At 45.2% G+C, this 19,547-nt stretch overlaps 1 protein-coding gene across 1 annotated transcript in view; it reads left to right on the top strand.

Annotated features, from left to right (window-relative positions):
- MED13L (mediator complex subunit 13L) overlaps nucleotides 1–19,547 on the top strand; it is a 169,656-nt gene that overhangs the window by 134,185 nt on the left and 15,924 nt on the right. Inside the window, exons 17-26 of the mRNA XM_035098346.3 lie at nucleotides 2,546–3,492; nucleotides 5,695–5,874; nucleotides 6,243–6,466; nucleotides 8,075–8,267; nucleotides 10,212–10,662; nucleotides 11,635–11,854; nucleotides 14,386–14,574; nucleotides 15,966–16,189; nucleotides 17,210–17,352; nucleotides 17,897–18,055. Of these exons, the coding sequence (XP_034954237.3) occupies nucleotides 2,546–3,492; nucleotides 5,695–5,874; nucleotides 6,243–6,466; nucleotides 8,075–8,267; nucleotides 10,212–10,662; nucleotides 11,635–11,854; nucleotides 14,386–14,574; nucleotides 15,966–16,189; nucleotides 17,210–17,352; nucleotides 17,897–18,055 (2,930 nt within the window). The remainder of the gene's footprint in view (nucleotides 1–2,545; nucleotides 3,493–5,694; nucleotides 5,875–6,242; nucleotides 6,467–8,074; nucleotides 8,268–10,211; nucleotides 10,663–11,634; nucleotides 11,855–14,385; nucleotides 14,575–15,965; nucleotides 16,190–17,209; nucleotides 17,353–17,896; nucleotides 18,056–19,547) is intronic.

Raw genomic sequence — 19,547 nt, 5'->3', positions numbered from 1 at the left:
CATGCATGCACATCCAGCACCCCAAATTACATCACTGGGAATTATGCAGCCTTGTTGGCCTCTTCAGGCTTCTATTTGTTAGAGTAGCATGCACTGCTTACCTCTGTGCAGAACACCAAGCTCCAGTAGTGCTTAGTGACACAAGACTGTCTTCCCAGCGCAGCCACGGAACTAAGGCTGATCTCTCCTGCTTTCTGCCCTCCCTGTCTCCTTTCTCCCCTTTAATTTGTGGCTCTTGAGCAACACTCGGTTTCTGGTTCCCTTTAAGTGGCTTGTGTGTATAACAGACCTTTACTCATGCAGACCTTTACTCATGGGGAGAGAGTCGTGGCTGTGTTCCTCATTCCTGGAAGCATCCTTGAGTGAGCTACTCTCAGGGCTCCCTGAAAGGCAGGCTAACCTTCTGACAACAACAGTTAGGGTGATGGCTGCCCTTCCCACCACTAATGTACAATCAAATGAGGGAGAACGTCATTATTTTCACATCATATCAAGCTTAGGGTTAGCCAGCTCTTAACACTGGCATAAAGTGCCCATTGCACCTCTTAGCTATTTAGCTCATAGATCAAGGCTGGAAAACATTGGGCCTGGGGGGCCAAATCTGGACTTCAGGACCATCTCCAGCCACACACTCTTCTTCTCAGGCATTCTGTGCTCCCTCCTTGCATGTTTTTACCTGGCTAGAATGTGTCTCTGAATTCTGATGGTGCTTCTGGCGTGGCTGGTTGGAGGGTGGACAGGGCTGTGTGACGTTGTATACAAAGTAGCCTATTGCACAGAGGTAAAATTTAGATTCATTGCTGTTCCCACCTTTGCTGCTGACCTTGCCCATCGCTGGGATGAAGGTTGCCTGGAAGGGAATGCAGTTGCAAAGATTCCTTGCACCCATCATAGAAAGAGGAGGTTGACCTTAATGCCAGTCAAGTTTTTTTCCTCCCATTACTTACTTCCTTGCCCAGCTTGCTGGATATTCCTGGTCCAGACACAACCTGCCCATTTGCTGTGCTCTGATCCTCTCCTCTCTGAAAGTTAGTGCCAGTATATCAACTAAGAATTAATTGGAACCCCGTTTAGCAGTCCCAATGAAATGCAAAGCCCAGCTGCTGATCTCGAAACACGGCAAGCATGGAAACCATAAAATGTATGAAACCCCTTAAAAATGGAACATGCAATGTAAGGCTCTCCCATCTGCAGTGAATTGATTTTAGAGGGGAAGCAGCTAGTATCTTTATATCAGTCCTTTATATCAATCACTTTCTTCAAAGGTTCTTTGGTGTTCTCTGAGGAATTGCAAAGAAAGGAAAAGACAGGGGAAATGTGAAGCTCTTGACACCACCTAGGCAGCAATTTAATTTCTTTTTTTCCTGTAATGGTAACTACTTCCCAAGGCTTGAGCTGATTATTAATTGCAGGTATTTATTGGGATAAAAATCTTTTATTTCCAGTGTAATCCAATTAGAGCAATGGCTGTTACTGCAGGCTTCTGCGAAAGAGGTGATTGCTAATCAAGATTTCTTGGTCACCTTTTGTTGCTTCTCAGAGGCACTCGCTGCGCTTCAGCTTCTTTCTAAACCTGTAGGCTGTTCCCCCCCGCCCCTTCCCCATTTCATTTTCCCTGACTGGCACTCCAGTCCATTAGAGATAACAGGGAAATTATTCCGGAGAATCAAGTTTCACTGCATTTCCTTCTCAAATTGCTGGCAGAATGGGAGTTCAAAATGAATATTTAAACTTTCACATTAGCTGAAGAGGGAAAGTAGAAGCATTTAAATCTGCAGGTTTCTACTCCTTCATCAGGGGAGCAATTGCCATAAGGAGCACATTTTAAGAAAAGTGTTTTTATTAGCAACGGTAAGTAGGAACAACTGTGGAGATCTGCATCCATGTTGCCCTTACTGTGCGATTCCATGGCAGGAGTTGTGTATGTGTCATCTAAAAGTAGCTTCTTGGTGAAATGGAAGGCCGTTTCCTGATGACAGAAATATGAGAAATAATTGTGCAGTTTTGAATAATGTGAATACAAGTGTTGGGCTCTTCCAGTTGTGGCACAAGCAGGCCGCAAACCCAAAGGCTAGTTTGCAAGCAGAGATCTGAATTTCAACAGTTCATGAAATTTACCCAGGATTAGGTGAAGTAGGTATAAATCAGTTAAAATATAAGATCCATATTCAGAAGTAAGCAATTTAAGTGCTGTTATTCCTATACCTGTTTAGCATTTCTTTTGTGCACATGTGGCTGTCTTTATTTATTTAGCAATCTGTTTTCCTTCAAAGCTGTTGCACTGCTAATAGTGACCTGACTCCAGCCACTTGGTAGATGCATTTTTTTTTGGTAAAGCTTGGTGTATTTTTTTGTTTAGTCTCTTTCCTGTGCCGTATCAGAAAGCTTCTTAACCTGGTTGTTGACAAGATCTCTCGTGGCATGCTATGGATAAGACTTAAAAAGGCAGATCTCTGTAACCACTTCCCATTTAGATGAAAGTTGTGTGAAGAAACCATAAACGCAGCCTGATAACTCTTCCCTGTTTCCCCTTATCTGCTCTTAGCAACATCCCCAGTGTTGGGAGCCTGGCCGATCAAGACTACATTCAGATGAACACTCCCCAGATGAGCACTCCGGTGACGCTAAACAGCGCTGCCCCGGCTAGCAACAGTGGGGCGGGAGTATTGCCTTCCCCGGCCACTCCTCGTTTTTCTGTCCCTACGCCACGCACACCCAGGACCCCAAGGACTCCTAGAGGTGGGGGCACTGCCAGCGGGCAAGGATCCGTCAAGTACGACAGCACGGATCAAGGTTCGCCAGCCTCGACGCCTTCCACAACCCGGCCTCTCAATTCCGTGGAGCCGGCCACAGTGCAGCCAATCCTGGAAGCCCACAGCCTGTATGTCACACTCATCCTTTCAGACTCCGTGCTGAACATCTTCAAAGACAGCAACTTCGACAGCTGCTGCATCTGCGCGTGCAACATGAATATCAAAGGTGCCGACGTTGGGCTGTACATCCCGGATTCATCGAACGAGGACCAGTATCGGTGCACTTGTGGATTCAGTGCAATTATGAACCGCAAGCTAGGGTACAACTCTGGGCTGTTCATCGAGGATGAACTGGATATTTTTGGCAGGACTTCAGACATTGGCCAGGTGGCAGAGAGGAGATTGATGATGTGTCAGACCACCTTGATTCCTCAGCTGGGAGAGGGGTCCAAAAGGGCCCAGGAGCCCCCAGTAAGCCTCCTCCTCCTCCTCCAGAATCAGCACACCCAGCCTTTCACCTCTCTGAGCTGCTTGGACTACATGTCCGCCACTAGCAGGCAGTCGCTCTCTTACACAAACTGGAGTTACGACAGAGTTCAGGCAGAGAGCAACGACTCCTGGATCGAGTGCTTCAACGCTCTGGAGCAAGGCAGGCAGTATGTGGATAACCCCACGGGTGGGAAAGTGGATGAAGCTCTAGTCAGAAGCGCGACAGTTCACTCTTGGCCTCACAGCAACGGTGAGATTTTGCTTCTCTTTTCGGTCTTTTGGAAAACACTTCTGGGTGCTATGGTTACTTATTTTATTTTTATTGTTGTTGTCAACTTCATTTCAGTATAAGGGTGGTTCACAGGGTTGGTTTCTCAAACTTCTGAGTTCACCAACTCATAGAATTGTACAGTTGGAAGCAGAGCCAGCCCGGGACATTTTTGCTGCTAGCGGCAAAGCAGAAATGCCGCCCCCCATCGCTGCCACCTCTGCTGCATGCCCACCCACCATGTGCCCACTGTCTTGCACCTGCCAACTGCTGCCTAGCAGCAGCACTGGTCACTCGGGTGAGTGCACAGTGGCAGAGTGCATTGGGCACCCAGTGGAGGAGGCAGTGGCAGTGAGTGTAGTGTTCCTCTGAGGCTGGATCTGCTCCCCCTCCCAGCTGTCTGGACCCTGGCGCCCTGAGGCAGCTGTCTCACCTTACCTCATGGGCAGACTGGCTCTGATTGGAAGGGACCCAAAGGGGCGTGTAGTCCAACCTCCCACAATGCAGGAATCACAGCACATCACTCCTTGATGAGCTTTTAATTTGCCTTCAACCCGAACCGCAAATTCTTGGGAGTGCAAACTAAATAAAGTCAACAAATATCAATATACAATCAACACTTATAAATCATCGGTCACCATTATGAGGAATCTTAAAATGTAAAATTGTTGTATTGTCAGATCATCTAATTAAATACAGAGATTCCTCACTGGCAATGGAGGTGAACATACCCATGATCTTGTAAATTTACTTTTTGACCCTCTTTCAACCCCTGGCCACCCTGCACAGTCCTATTTGTTGGCCAGACAAAATTTAATAATTCAGAGAAAGAGAGAGAAGTGGTAGCTCAGAGGTAAAATGCATGTTTTGCATATGGAAGGTCCCAGTTAAAAAGATCACATAACGGAAAAATGACGGGGGCCCTTTGTTGCCTCAGACCGAGAGTGGCTGCCAGTCAGAGTAGACATTGCTGAGCTAAATGAACAAATATACTGACCTGGCATGAGAAGCTTCTGAAGTTTCCTGGGTTTGTTCATTAGCCCTTTACTGCTGTTCATTTCAGATTCTGATATGATACAATATTCTTCTGCACAAGCAGGGCACTGCAACAAAATGTTGCAGTGTGGAGTGCTTCTATTCAGGGTTATAACTTCTCAATTCATTTTGCCCTTCCCTGATGCTGACCTACAGCAGTCAGCATTCTATGCCAACTTCATTTGTCATTGGACTGCTTAGGGATTGCTTTTGCAGGTAAGCTGAACACACTGGTAGCCAATTTCAGTTACATTAAAATTCTTCATTTATTTATTTCTATTAGCAGTTCTAACATCCATCCCTGGGGACATTTTAAACACTTTCCCAATTGACCTACCTGTACAATGATGTGATGTTGTGTACCTTTTTTGTGTCCATGTGTCTTGTCCTCCCCCATTTCCGGAAACTCCATTCCTCCTCCTGGTTTTCATTCCTGGCCCAATTGTCAGTCAATATTCTGAACACTTTTAAAGTGGGTTCTCCATACTTCTGTACTTACCCAGAGCCTGCTGATAACCTCTCTTTTATGCATGGCTGTTGACATTTTGTCTCTATCACCAATGACACTTGAATGATTGAGTGTCATTTAGAATGTATGATGCTCTACAATATTATGCTGTGTATGTTTCAAGTGCTTGTATGCTGTTTACTGAACTCCACTTATTTTAACAAGACTCGGCAGCCACTGGAAGCATGTAGGTCATGGATGTGATATTCTGCAGAGCCTCTTAACATGTGGACAAGGGGCTATGCCCAGTGGAGCTCTCATTCTTTTTCAACTTCAAACTACTTTTTGAAAGTCACACAAGGGTTTCAAGTGTCTTGCAAATTGCAGAATGCGTAAAAGCTGTATGTTCACATCTCAGAACTGTGGCATATGTGCACCTTCTGTAAGATGATCTTTTGGGTGAGGCTTCTAGAGAACCAACCAAAGTATCATTATCAAGATCAGAGTATAGTATTGGATACCACCAGAAAGATGAAACAGAATTCCTTGGAATTTTGAAACTACTATTAATATATTGATGGATAAAAAAAGTAGGATACTCTGTGGTGGTGGTGATGATGATGATGATTATAAAGCAAGGGAATTGAACCATTCCCTGTCACTGTATTCTTGAGTCTAGCTGCTTTGTTGTTGTTTTTCAGTTCTAGACATCAGCATGCTCTCCTCCCAGGACGTAGTACGCATGCTTCTGTCTCTCCAGCCTTTCCTCCAAGATGCCATCCAGAAGAAGCGGACTGGCAGGACCTGGGAAAACATCCAGCATGTCCAAGGACCCCTCACCTGGCAGCAGTTCCATAAAATGGCAGGACGGGGAACCTATGGTACAGCAAACACACCCATACTTTTATTTCTTTGTGCTGGTGCAAGAGACCATAGCTTTCTAGATTTAAAAATGGCAGATGTGGGATGTCTTATCCAGTAGGTGCCATGCCAGCTGCGTTGCATGCACCATTCACACCCAACAGTCATTGTGCTGGCTGTGGTTTTCACAGCAGCAAAACCATTATTGCTTGATTGCAAGGCATTTCCGGTAACCTTTCAGTGGAGGAAGTGGCTCCATGGGAGGTGTCTGGAGCAATATGGTACTTTTTGCATCAAAAGCTAGTCTTGGAAAGCCTGTCAAACCTCAGCCTGTGGTGTCTGTGGCAGCTGTTTGAGTCCTCTGACACTTCCTTCCCTGTTGATTCAGGTTCAGAGGAGTCTCCCGAGCCTCTTCCAATCCCCACTTTGCTGGTCAGCTATGACAAGGACTTCCTGACAATCTCTCCCTTCTCCTTGCCATTCTGGGAGAGGCTGCTGCTGGACCCATACGGAGGCCACCGGGATGTTGCCTATATCGTGGTGTGTCCAGAAAACGAGGCCTTGCTTGATGGAGCCAAAACTTTCTTCAGGGACTTGAGCGCCGTATATGAGGTTGGTGAGCAAGAGGGAGTTTCGTAAGGTTTATTAGGACTCTGTGCCCTTGCGCCCCCCCCCAATAAAAAAGCAGGTGTCAGTGACCGAAATTCTAGCAAACAGCAGTCCTCGTCTTTTGTTTTTCATTTGTGCCCCAACGGATTACACCATCAACATCTATTATTGGGAAAATGGCATAGCTTGAGCAGCATGGGAGGGCTAAAGGCAATAATTGCATTAAAGCAGCCTTTGCCAACCTGGTCCCTTCTGCACTGGTTTTAGTTTGAGACTCCCATCAGCTCTAGCAAGCACAAGCTTGCTGCGGCTCATGGGCAGAGCCGTAGCTAGGTGATCCTGTGCCCCTGGCAGAACTGTTTCCCCTAGCCACTGACAAATTAGCTCTTCTTTCCGCCTCTCCTCCAACCCCCCCCATTCAATTCACCCTCTATTTAAAAGATTTTCTTATGAGGTGATGATATTTTTATTTATAGACATATATATGAACATATTTGTATCCGATTTTGCGGGGACCCCTCGCTTGCGCCCCTGGTGGGGGCCCACCTCACCCCCCCTAACTATGGCCCTGCTCATGGGAGTTGTCGATTAAAAACATCCAGAGGGCAGCAGGTTGGCAAAGTCTGCTTTAAAGCATCAGATTCTCTCTTCAAGATAACCAGGTGACAGCAAAAACTGCAATTTTAGCAGGGGCAATTAGAATAAGATCTATTATTTCATTATTGGTGTATTTTGTATAGTTAAGTTTTTGCCTCTATCTTCAGTACACTTCTTTTTATTTTATTGCTATGGCTAGTGGCTGATGCAAATAAAGATTCTTCTGATTCTGATACATCAGATTCTCAAAGAAGCAGAAAATTAGTGTCATATCCGGGGGTGGAGGGGGTGTTCTTTGGAGTATACAAACCTTTCTTCTTAGCCTAGCACACCAGGGGGATCATGAGGTAAGGAAAAATACCTACAATTCTTTGAAAAATTGGCACATTTGGATTATATGCAATTGCTTTTGTTGGTTTTATTTTATTTTTTGGAAAGCCCTGTTATTGTGTGACAATGTCAGTCCATTTCATTTTCTGTTTATTCTCAGAGGCACACACCTATTTTTTTTAATAGGGTATTTCCAGTCCAAGTCAGTGGTAATACTTTAATTATCCACTAGGATGCAGTAATGCTTAAGCAACAAGTCAGGGTGGGTAACAGAAATAGAGACTTTCGCAATTTCCACAATTGCAAATATTGTGGAGCAGGAAAGCTTCTGTTGCAATTGCTCACTGTTTTACTGTGATATCCCAAGAGAGCTCAGAGTGCTTGAGTTCCACTGAAAGTCATGGGAGGTAAGAACACTGGCATTGAAATAAATTGCACTTGGGTAAACTTGGATTCTTCTTTTCTGTCCTTTAGGCTTAATTGTGAGCCAGTTGAAATAGAGTGAGAGATGGACTTTTTGTTTCATTTATGCTTTACCTGTGGGAGCATCCCATTTTTTAAATAAATAAATAAATGCTGGATTGGGGATGCATGTTCAGACCTCTGAAGATTTCTAGAACTAGATCTGTGATTTGTGAATATGTATTGCACTACTACAATAAGTTTTCCTCTTTATGTCTCCAGATGTGTCGACTTGGTCAACATAAACCAATCTGTAAAGTGTTGCATGATGGGATCATGCAAGTGGGAAAGACCGTAGCCCAGAAGCTGACAGATGAGCTTGTGAGTGACTGGTTTAACCCACCCTGGGGCAATGAAGACTGTGACAATCATTCCAGGCTCAAACTTTATGCGCAAGTCTGTCGTCACCACCTAGGTAAGAGACAGAGTAGGTCGGAGGCGATTCATTTCAGCTGGGCTCTTCAACTTCAAAGCCCAGACACTTTACATTCTCTCAATGGCGCTCCCTGTCCTAAAGGTTGCATAGGTAGCCAAGAGCAGGAGGACAGTTTTGATGGACTGAACTCTAAAGGTCCATCTAGTTCAGCGTCCTCTTCCCAAGAGTGGTCATCCACGTGCTTCTGGGAAGCATATAAACAGACATGAGGGTAACACCTCTCCTTCTATATTTAGCCTAGTTCTCATGGCTAAGAATTATTTATTTATACATTTCTCTCCCTGGGCTTGTGTTGGGGTGATTTTCTTGTTGTTGCTTAACCTTGGCAGGTATACCCTGTTTTTCCAACCAGCCTGACTTTTTTTACTGCTCATACTTTGTTCTGAATTGGTTGAGTATTGGCTGAAAAACTGATGTACGTGATGGTTCATGAGGTCAAGGTCATGGCTGCTGGATGTGACATCCGATCAAATAGTTATGACTAGCACACTATATTTTCTGGGGCATATAGTGGAAAGAATTGGCATTCTCTGGCTTTCTCCTATGTGGTCCAGCTGTAGCCTTCTCTAATTCTCTGTTACTGCTAAGGAAACACTACTCTGTCCTAAGCTTAGTCATAGACAAGCCAGAAAGGAGGAAGCGTATACAAATCAACATGTCCCTGCCTTGAGATAATCAGGAGATACAACCTTCTAAGCAGATGCCCTCTACCATTGCTCCTTCCTTCAGTAAGATACAGGTTCAGAACCATGCAACTTACGTTCCACTCTATCCCCAAGACCTGGGATGGCCTACGGCAGGGGTTCCCAAACTACGGCTCCCGGGCCGGATGCGGCCCAATCGGCCTCCCAATCCGGCCCGCGACGGCCCCCGCCGCCCGCTGCCGCCGCCCGCTCTTACGGTGCGCGGCGCGGCGACGATCTTAAAAATCGGCAAAAAATTGCCGAAAATCCTTTGTGCGCATGCGTATGGGCCTCTCCCGACCCAGAAGAGGTCATTTCCGATGCACTTCCGGGGTGGGGGAGGCCCATACACATGCGCACAAGCGATTTTCGGCGATTTTTTCCCGACCGTGTGCGTGTGCGCATGCGCACGGGCGCTCACTCCCCCGCCCTCCGGCCCGCTGCACGGTAAATCTGGGGACCCCTGGCCTACGGTGTTAACTTTAAAATGGGGGGGGGGGCAAGGAAAAACAGCTTTCTACTAATACATACGAACATGAGTTTGACCAAACTGCGGGAGATAGTGGAAGACAGGAGTGCCTGGCGTGCTATGGTCCACGGGGTCACAAAGAGTCGGACACGACTAAACAACTAAACAACAACAACAACTACTAATACATAACCTCAAATCAAAAGGGAGGTCTGATCTACTTGTGTGTGAAGGAGGAAGGGGAGCGATCATTCCCTGGCCAGTGTGGGGAGCATCCTGCACACCAGTTTGTGAGAAGTCCCAGCACCTTATTTGGTCCATTGAGTAATGGATGAGACCTGTCCTTCCCAGCAGAACTCCAGAACAACTTCCAGGATTGGAATTCATATGCTGAATCCTCAGTTAAGCACGTACCAGTGAAACCTGTCAGTAATGTAAACAGCCTGTTCCCAGGACATTTTGCAAAATTGGATATATACATCTGTACTCCTTGGGCTTCCAGAACTAGCAATAAAAAGGAAAGTTCATGATTTCCCTTTCCTCCCACTTGTCACACTGCAGGGACTCTGCAGTGCCACTTGACTCCCAGTCAGTAAAGTCCTTATCAAGGAAATAATTCTGTCTGCCTGCCTGACTCTTGTTTTGAAAGCCTAGACTTTGTGGTGCTTTTTTTTTCTTTTTTCCCTTTTTGCTGTTGCCAAGGCTTGCCCTTCAGACTGCCTTTTTCTCAGTCATGATTTTTAACATCTTTGCATCTTTGTTTTCTTTCAGCACCTTACTTAGCAACTTTGCAACTTGACAGCAGCCTGCTGGTGCCACCTAAACACCAGACAGCACCAGCACCACCACCAAGCCAGGAACAAACACTATCCGGGAATTCTGCACCGATTCCTCCAAATTCGGCCTGCCTCGCTGCGTCTGGGGCTCCCCCAACTGGCAGTTCTTTCACCCCCACACCCAATGGAGGGACCACAAGCCTCCCAGGAGGCAACAGTTCAACCTCTGGATCCACAGTGCCACAGCTGTCAGCATCCTCCTCAGTGCCCAGTATTAACCAGACAAGCACTACCTCCTCTTCAGGGTTCAGCGGTGGCCTACCTCAAGGTCAAAACCCAATTCTTGGTGTAAATTCTACGGAGAGACCCCAAGGAAGCACAGTCTCTGGAGGAGATGCAGAGACAGGGCATAATTCATCTCAACAGCAGCAAGAAGGACAGGAAAGGTAGGTCCAGTGAGCATTCAAAGCAGAGGGTTTTTATCTCTGTTTCTCTCTGTGTGTATGTCTAATGTGATGACTGGTGATTTTTCTTGTTGATGCTCTGCTGGCAATCTTGAATGTAGCATTAAGACTGCTTAAGCCAATTGATTTCAGCTGGTTTGCTTTCCAACATTTCTAGTCCATATCCTTTCACCCAAAGGTCCCAAGGTAGATGGAATGTATAAATTCAAACACAATAGTAGCACTAGTTACAGGTAGGTAGCCGTGTTGGTCTGCTGTAGTTGAAACAAAATTTAAAAATTCCTTCCAGTAGCACCTTAGAGACCAACTAAGTTTGTTATTGGTATGAGCTTTCGTGTGCGTGCACACTTCTTCAGATATCTGCACACGAAAGCTCATACCAATAACAAACGTAGTTGGTCTCTAAGGTGCTACTGGAAAGAGTAGCACTGTTAAACCCATAGCTGCCAAGTTATCCCTTTTTTACAGGGATTTTCCCTTATGCTGAATAGGCTTCCTCGCGAGAAAAGGGAAAACTTGGCAGCTATGGTTAAACCAAATCAGAATACGTCAACATGGATGGGATTGCCCCAAACTAAAATATTCGCCCTGAGAACTCTTTGTTAGAGGGTTTAAGGAGGCATAACTCTGTGTAGAATAATTGAATTGGAAGGGACCCAAAGGGTCGTTTAGTCCCAACTCCCTACTTTGCAGGAACCACAGTTAAGCCTGTGTTCTGCTGCAACCAACGCTTAGGCTTTGGGATAGGCCAAGGTAACTTTGTAGCACTAAGCTGCTGTCTCTTGATAATTCGCTTTTTCTGTGCCTTTGGAGCAAGCTGGTCCTCTTTTCTCAGGCTGCTTCAGGGCCTCCCCCTTCCTTTCCCCCTATACCTCTTTTCCATAGCCTCCCATGTGTGTAATCTCTTTACTGAAGATGTTTTAAATCAGCACTTAACACCTTGTTCTTTTCTAGTTCTGCAGAGAGGGAGAGGATAGGAATTCCAACGGAACCCGAGTCGGCAGATAGCCATGTCTACCCTCCGGCTGTCGTCATCTATATGGTGGATCCTTTCACCTACACTGCCGAGGAGGAATCCACCTCTGCCAACTTCTGGCTCTTGAGCTTGATGCGGTGTTACACAGAGATGCTGGACAACTTGCCTGAAAATATGAGGAATTCTTTCATTCTCCAGGTAACTTATATATTTATATAGAAAATTTTATAGTGGGCCCTTTTAGCCACTAAAACCCATTTAAAAGCAACCTCGGCAGCAGAGATCACAAGTTTAGCAGGCAAAAAACGTTTTCATTGGTCGCCAAAAGACAGCCAGAGAGGGGGCTATCTGTGCTTTATGGGGCAAGATATTCCACAGTATTGGTGCAACCACAGAAGCTCTATTCCTAGTCATCTTCAACAGTGCCTCCACACTCAGAGGGGACACAGAGAATCGCCTCTCCTCCTGATCTTTGGAAGCAAGGAGGGTGATAAAGGAGGAGGTCCCTCATGTGTCCTGGGGCCAGGCCACTTAGAGAGAGACCGGTTTGCTTCTTAGGTTTTGAGCCAAATGGTGCTCTTGCCAGCTCATTATGTGCCTTGCTTATATCCACGGACCTATAGTTTGGTTTGTAAGTACATGGCCTTTTGCCAGTGGAAATCGGAGCTCTAAATAGAACACAGTATGACATATTGAATATAGCACATTCTCTTCTTCAAGATTCTTCCGGACAGCACACTTTGTGCAAACGTTTTTAGAGCAACGTGTCTTTTTGTGGGTTTATTGTGGCTTGGGAGCAGAAATTAAATTTATGTAGGGCAGGGTACATCACATACTCCTTGTAGCAAATATCTCATAGGACACCTGCACAGGACATCCTGCAGAGCCATTCAAATTAAGATCTTGATTTAATCTCATTTGCTTTGTGAATGTAGCTGTGTTGGAAGACCGTAGCAGATTTTTGCTAGCTCTGTAGCAAGATAAAGCACAAAAATCATGGGAGAAGATTGGCAGTGGCCGTTAGGCACACGTTAAATGTGTGATGAGTCTACTGTACCCAGGAGTAGTGGTGATGATGATATTGTTTATACCCCACCCATCTGGCTGCTCTGGGCAGCTTCCAGCAAAATATAAAAAATACTAAGTTGTCAGACATTAAAAGCTTCCCTGAACAGGGCTGTCTTTTGATGTTTTCTAAAAGTTGTGTCATTCTTTATCTCCCTGACATCTGATGGGAGGGTGTTCTACAGGGAGGGTGCCACTGCCAAGAAGGCCCTCTGCCTGGAGCCCTTTGATTACTACACACAATTAGTTCAGTGTTTATTCTGTAAAGATCTTGACCTCCAGAAAGTGCAGGTGAGTCTGAGGTTTAATTCTCACAAACAGCAGATGACAAAGTAAACCTCTATCTGGAGTATTAATAGGAAGTGCAGCTCATACTATGGAACACTTACCCATGGGGGGGGGGAATTGCCTCCGTGTATTTATTTTATTTACAGCATTTCTATACCACTCAATACATTTAAAATTTCTCCAAACGGTGGACAGAAAACTGAAGCAGCAACAGACAACTTAAACAAAAATATTGCAAACATAGAGAGTTACGTATAAAAATGCTACATGAATACAAAATTATATTTAGACAGACAGACAGACAGACAGACAGACAGACAGACACACACACACACACACACACACAGAGAGAGAGAGAGAGAGAGAGACAGACAGACAGACAGACAGACAGACAGACAGACAGACAGAGAGAGAGAGAGACAGAGAGAGACAGAGAGACAGAGAGAGATCAGTTCATTTTCCTTCTGACACACCCTCCCTCTCAGCCTCTGGGTTCTCACCCAGGATCCCCAAAACTCTCACAACGAGACTAGTCTATCACTCTAGACTTGCTTTTTATGGGCAGGCCCACAGCTGTATCCCATTCAGCCACACTCTCCACACCCGGTTCCAGGTACAACAGGCTTGTTCAGTTTTCCAGGGAGTCCAAAGGATGGGAAAAGTATGGCCCTCCAGCTCTTTCTTCCCTCTCTGTCTTCTCCTCTTCCGCCTCCAACTAGATAGAGTTAGCCTATCAGGGAGGAGCCTTGGCCAGGACCTTTTCTACCTGATAGCCATCTTTCTATATGGAAGCCTCATTTCTGGGTGAAAGAATATCCCATCCTCTTGAGTTCCTATCTTTGTGAAGTCAGACAGCCAAGGAGCAGGTTTCCTACTGCAGCTGCTGTTTTTGAGAGCCTGGCTTAAAACATGGCTTTTCTGAGAAGTACTTGGGCGTCAGAGGTTCTCTTGAAGGCTGTGGAGTTGAAGTACATCAGACACACACATGAAAATTGCTTCTAGATGACTAAGCAGTGGCATAATGGGACTCGAATATTATTGATAGCAGGTTCTCTCCAGGCCATTGAAATGGCATCAGTTTGTGTGAATTCACTCAGCTCACCCCAGCCTGCGGCAAATGGCTCATGTTGAAGAACGGGCAGAATAACAGTGATTGCTTCACACATTAAGGGAACAGCGTGTCCCAAGTTTTCTACTCTCAAAAAGCTACAACCTCCAAAACAGTTTAAAAATCATCAGGTTTCTTGCTTGCCTTCACTTTTGTGTATACGGGCAAAAAAACATTTTATGGGTGCCCCTTAAATATTAAACATGCAAACGGGTCCTAAGATGAGCCTTATAATCCTGACTTGGTTCCTCTGTCTATCGCACTCTAGATTGTGCCTTGCCAATACATGCTGCAGACCATGAAGGATGAGCAACTCTTTTACATTCAGCACTTGAAGTCTCTGGCATTCTCTGTCTACTGCCAGTGCAGGCAACCGCTGCCCACACAGATCCACATCAAATCCCTGACCGGCTTTGGGCCGGCAGCCAACATTGAGATGACTCTCAAGAACCCGGAGGTGAGTGCTCTAACAAACACACACAATAACCAGCCCCGCCCTGGAAAGCTGAAACGGAACCCGGTACTTGGCCTAAAGTATCTAATTGCTGTCTTGTTGCCCAAGTTATTGCAAGAAGCAGGCAGAGGAGGATGCGGCAGTTGCTCTGAATTGGTGCTTGAGAAACTGAGAGCAGCGATAGTCTCCAAGGCTACCGGGGCTGTTTCAGTGCATTGAGGAGGTTAACTGCACAGCTGGGTTTGCAGCCTAACCCTACCACTCTGAATTTTAGAAGCCTCAAAGCGGAACGATAATTTGCTTCCTTTTCACATGTTACTAAATACCTTAATACGTGTCTCTTGGAATGAAGCAAACAGACAGATGCATTGTCTCATCACCCTTAGGTCAGTAGAACTCCCAACTGTGCAAAACAAAACAAAACAAAGCAAAGCAAAGCAAAACAAGACTGCAAAAATAATAAATAAAAATGGTGGTGTCAAATGCTTGAGCCAAGGATTTATCAGTTGCATAGTGGAATCTGCTCAGTCCAGAATGAGCACCTCCATTGACTTACACACTCAGGGTTTCTAAAGTAAGCAGCACAAGAACAGATGTCCACAACAGTGCATATAACCATAAAAGATGCATATAAAATTATTCTGGAGAACTGCAGTATCTCACGTAGCTTGACTCTTTTATACGTGATATATACATGTAATTCGTGTATTCTTTGGCATATAATTATTTGAGGAGAAAGGACAAAGGCCATGCACTAGCAGCTGAGGCATAAGCTCATGCTTGATGCAAGATGCTCACTTGGGTCGGAGCCGAATCTGTTTAAATGCCATTTCTCCTCCATCTCAATTCAAAACTTTGTTACATTTTGTGATGAGAGAGAGGGGAGAGGAGGGAGTGAGTGAATGGGCACAACACTTGTCCTTGCTCTGAAAAACAAACAAACAAAAAAACCTATGTACTGAGCTTGTTTTGAGAAGTTTGTATGAAGTGGCTGCCCCACTATGCTATGGGTTTTTATTTATTTATTTGAGGGATTGATACGCTGCTTAATCATTAAGTGGTGTACACAAAATTACAATTAAAAATATACCACACAAAGGGTAACAACAAGAAGGGTGCCTGCCTAATCTGAGACGGGAGTGAGTGCCACAGGCATGGGCCTGCAACACTGAATGCACTGCTTCTAGCCATAGAGGACCATGGAGGAGTGTAGGGATCAGGTCATCCTTAAGATGAAAATCTTGAGATATTTGCTGTTTGAGTGTTCAAGGTGTTACAATGCTGGTACCTCTCCACATCCCTTGCTTCAGACAAATGGCATACCATAAGCAGAGAGCTGCTGTGACCTTAAAAGCTTTTTCAACATCTTACATGGTGTCTTCTTCTTTTTACAGCGGCCCAGCCCCATTCAGCTGTACTCCCCTCCGTTTATCCTGGCACCCATCAAAGACAAACAGACAGAGCTCGGGGAGACCTTTGGAGAAGCCAGCCAGAAGTACAATGTGCTCTTTGTTGGGTATTGTTTATCTCACGACCAGCGGTGGCTCCTGGCCTCCTGCACTGACCTGCACGGCGAGTTGTTGGAAACCTGCATTGTCAACATCGATTTGCCAAACAGGTAGGGCAGAAAACTGGGTTCTACACATAGTAGCTGAGCATGCACTTTGCACGCTTAAGGTTTCAGTCATCCGCAGCATTTCCAATTTGGGGGATCTTGGATGGCTTGGCTTGGCTGGACAAGCCCTTTATTTCCCTGACATCTTAGAATGCTTCTGTTAGCCACAGGAGAGGCAGTACTGTATTATTATTATTATTATTATTATTATTATTATTATTATTATTTATTAGCAGCAGCATTAGCATTAGGATTAGCATTAATTAATTATTATTATTTCCATTTATAGGCTTCTTACTATCTAAAATATCTCAAAGCAGTTTATGCACACAATGAGTAAATAAAACCATGTCAAATGATTCACATAGCAAAATGCATAACATCCTTATGCATAAACGTAATCTAAAATCAGAGAGCACTACAAGGTCACATAAATATAAAATTTCAAACAATGCAACATACACACAATCAACCATCCAATCTCTCTCATCACACATTTCACACAACCACTGTAACCATTCACTACCTCAAGCATCATCTCTGTCAACCGCCCATACATAAACTACTCACATTCAACAATATTGCAACCCACATTTGAAGGGTCAATGCCAAGCATACACAAATAAGATACCCTCTGGAACAGTACTGGACTCATGACCCATCACTGTTGGGCCATCTAATACACCCCTCTCATCTCTCACCTAAGAAGGGGTGAGAGCCTTTACCAGGCTCTCATGTTGGAGGGCATAGAACTACTTCCATCCACTCACTTCCAACTACAGAATCAGTTGATAGGTGGACTAGCAGTTTGGCTCCGTTTACAGACAATTCATATAGTCACCCCAATGGCATTCAAAGTTCTTGTTTGGTTGCCCACGTGAGAAGAAATACTCTTCAGTGTGAATCTATACTACTGCTTTCCAGTTCTTCATGGATGGAGCATATGAATTTGCATCTTAAATTAGGTTATTGCTACCCTCTGCTGAAATACAAAAATATTCTTTTGTTCTCTCATCTTCATAGATCAAGGAGGTGCAAGGTATCGGCCCGTAAAATTGGCTTGCAGAAGCTGTGGGAATGGTGTATTGGGATCGTCCAGATGACATCACTGCCCTGGAGAGTTGTGATTGGACGCCTTGGGCGACTGGGCCATGGGGAGTTGAAAGGTACGCTGAGCACGTGGTCTTTAACAGGTTGCAAAGCATAGCAACAGGTACTGGCTTGGGGAACAAAGTTGCTTATTGGTATTACGTTACTTGGAAGATAACCCTTGATGACAGCACGAAAGTACAGATTAAAACCACACTAAGCCACAACAGTCTTGAGCTCAGTTTAACCCCCAGTTAAGAAGTCTGGGGGTCTTCACCTGTAGTACAGAACCACATCTTCTGTTGGCTGAAAGGGAGGTGGGTGAGAAAGGGGGGAGGATGGGGAGAGCCGGTGAGCATGCAGAACAAAGATTATAAGGAAGGGCATAAAGGGTCATGGGGGAGAGGAGAGAGCCCTTAAGAACTATGAAGCAGAGAATGATGCTGAGGGAACCAGTGTGTGAATGCAGAGTTGTGCAGACGGGTGTGTAACCGTGTTGCAGTCAAGTGGGCAAGTTTGCCCTATAAGTACTGGGTTGAGTACTTCTGGGACTCTTTTGGGTGTCAGACGATCCCCTGAGAGACTCCGGTGGCATTTTCTCTCTTGCTCTCCCTCTTCCAGACTGGAGCATCCTGCTTGGAGAGTGTTCGCTGCAGACAATCAGCAAGCAGTTGAAGGAGGTGTGTCGGATGTGTGGCATCTCTTCTGCAGACTCCCCCTCAATTCTCAGTGCCTGTTTGGTTGCCATGGAGCCCCAGGGGTCATTTGTGGTGATGCCAGGTAATAAGCCACACTAGAGTCTGATGTTGTGCTTAGTGTGTTTATCTTCACTTAACATCTCGTCCATTTCCTCTATTTTTGGTGGGGGTTGGATTTGTTTTCAAAATGATATATCTACTTTGGCTTATGTTGAAGTACCATGCCATGTATTCAGCACACTGAAAAGATGTAGTGTGCAGAAGCAGCAGGAGATGACATATCCCTCATTCTCCAACCCGCGAATATGAAATACATTGATCTCCTTTTCAATCTGACTGATGAATATTGTGTTCAAATGAGAGTAAAATTCACATGTGTTGAAGCAGTGCAACTGCTGCCGACTGGCTTGCTCCCAGACTAGCCTGAACTACCCATCTTTGCTGGATCCTGTGCGCTGGGTGCAACTTTTTGTCAGAACCCAATCCGCACAAATTGCTTCCCCTTGAAAGACCTATGAAAGCATCACACTGATTTGGTCCACCTAGATTGGGCTCCACATGCATAAGCTTTGGGCAAGCACTGTAGCTAACACTTGGACGTCCATTGGACCTGGAGGAAGGAGAGGAGAACCATCATAGCCCCATTCCCCCACTGCATATAGGCTTCTAGTCATTATAATCTCCTACCCGGGTAACATCATGTAGGGTAGAGCAGGGATGAGCACGTTAAGTGTTCTAAATTGTACAGGAACCTTCCACAAGTTCCAGAGGCTCTTTGCTTCAGAGGTTCAGCCTCCAATTAATGGGTAAATGATGTGCTTAAGAATGTAAGAGCCTTGCTGCTCGATCACACCAAAGGCCCATCTGTTCTCATTGTGGTCATCCAGATGCTGAAGTGGGAATCTCACAAGCAGGCTTGTGTCTCTAAACCACAATTCAACGGTATGCATTCTTGTTACTTTTCAACAGTATCTCTTACAAAATAAAAGTAGCGGCCAAAAGCGATGTGGGCACCTTCCCTTTATATTTTGATTTTTAAACATTCCCTGTTCCTGGAAAGCCTTCCCCCAGGGGCAATGTAATTAAAACCTTTGTCTTCCTCATTGCATGGATATACTGAGTTAGAGAAAAAGGCTGATTTGAATGCAATGGGGAAACCATGGTTTGACCGTTTGGTTCTCCGTTCACACTTCAGCTCCCTCACTAACTTCCTTGTTTGGCTGAGCCATGGTTTCCAGTTCTGTCCATAGCTTTGCTTTGAACTTGGGTTGCAAATCCAGTTCAACCCATTGTTTCCAATCCAGGCTTGGGGAGGATAAACGTGAACTGGACATGGCTGATTCAAATGCAACTGCAAACCCTGGTTTGCTTGTATAAATAATTGTAGAAAGGATTAGTGTGTGAGAGGGAGGAGGAAGAACCCTACATTTTGGTCTGAGGATCAAACCATAGGCGGGCAGCTGTGTTCTGATGGGGCTGTGCTGGTTTGAGTCCATTTGTTCCCGTTGCTGCTTTTGATGGTCTTAATTTCACACACTTGCACTCTCTCTTTTTGATGGTGCCTTGGCCAGTCT

Source organism: Zootoca vivipara, chromosome 16 (genome assembly GCF_965207765.1).
Source record: "Zootoca vivipara chromosome 16, rZooViv2.hap1.1, whole genome shotgun sequence".
Classification (NCBI taxonomy): domain Eukaryota; kingdom Metazoa; phylum Chordata; class Lepidosauria; order Squamata; family Lacertidae; genus Zootoca; species Zootoca vivipara.
This window is presented reverse-complemented; position numbering and strand designations above follow the sequence as displayed.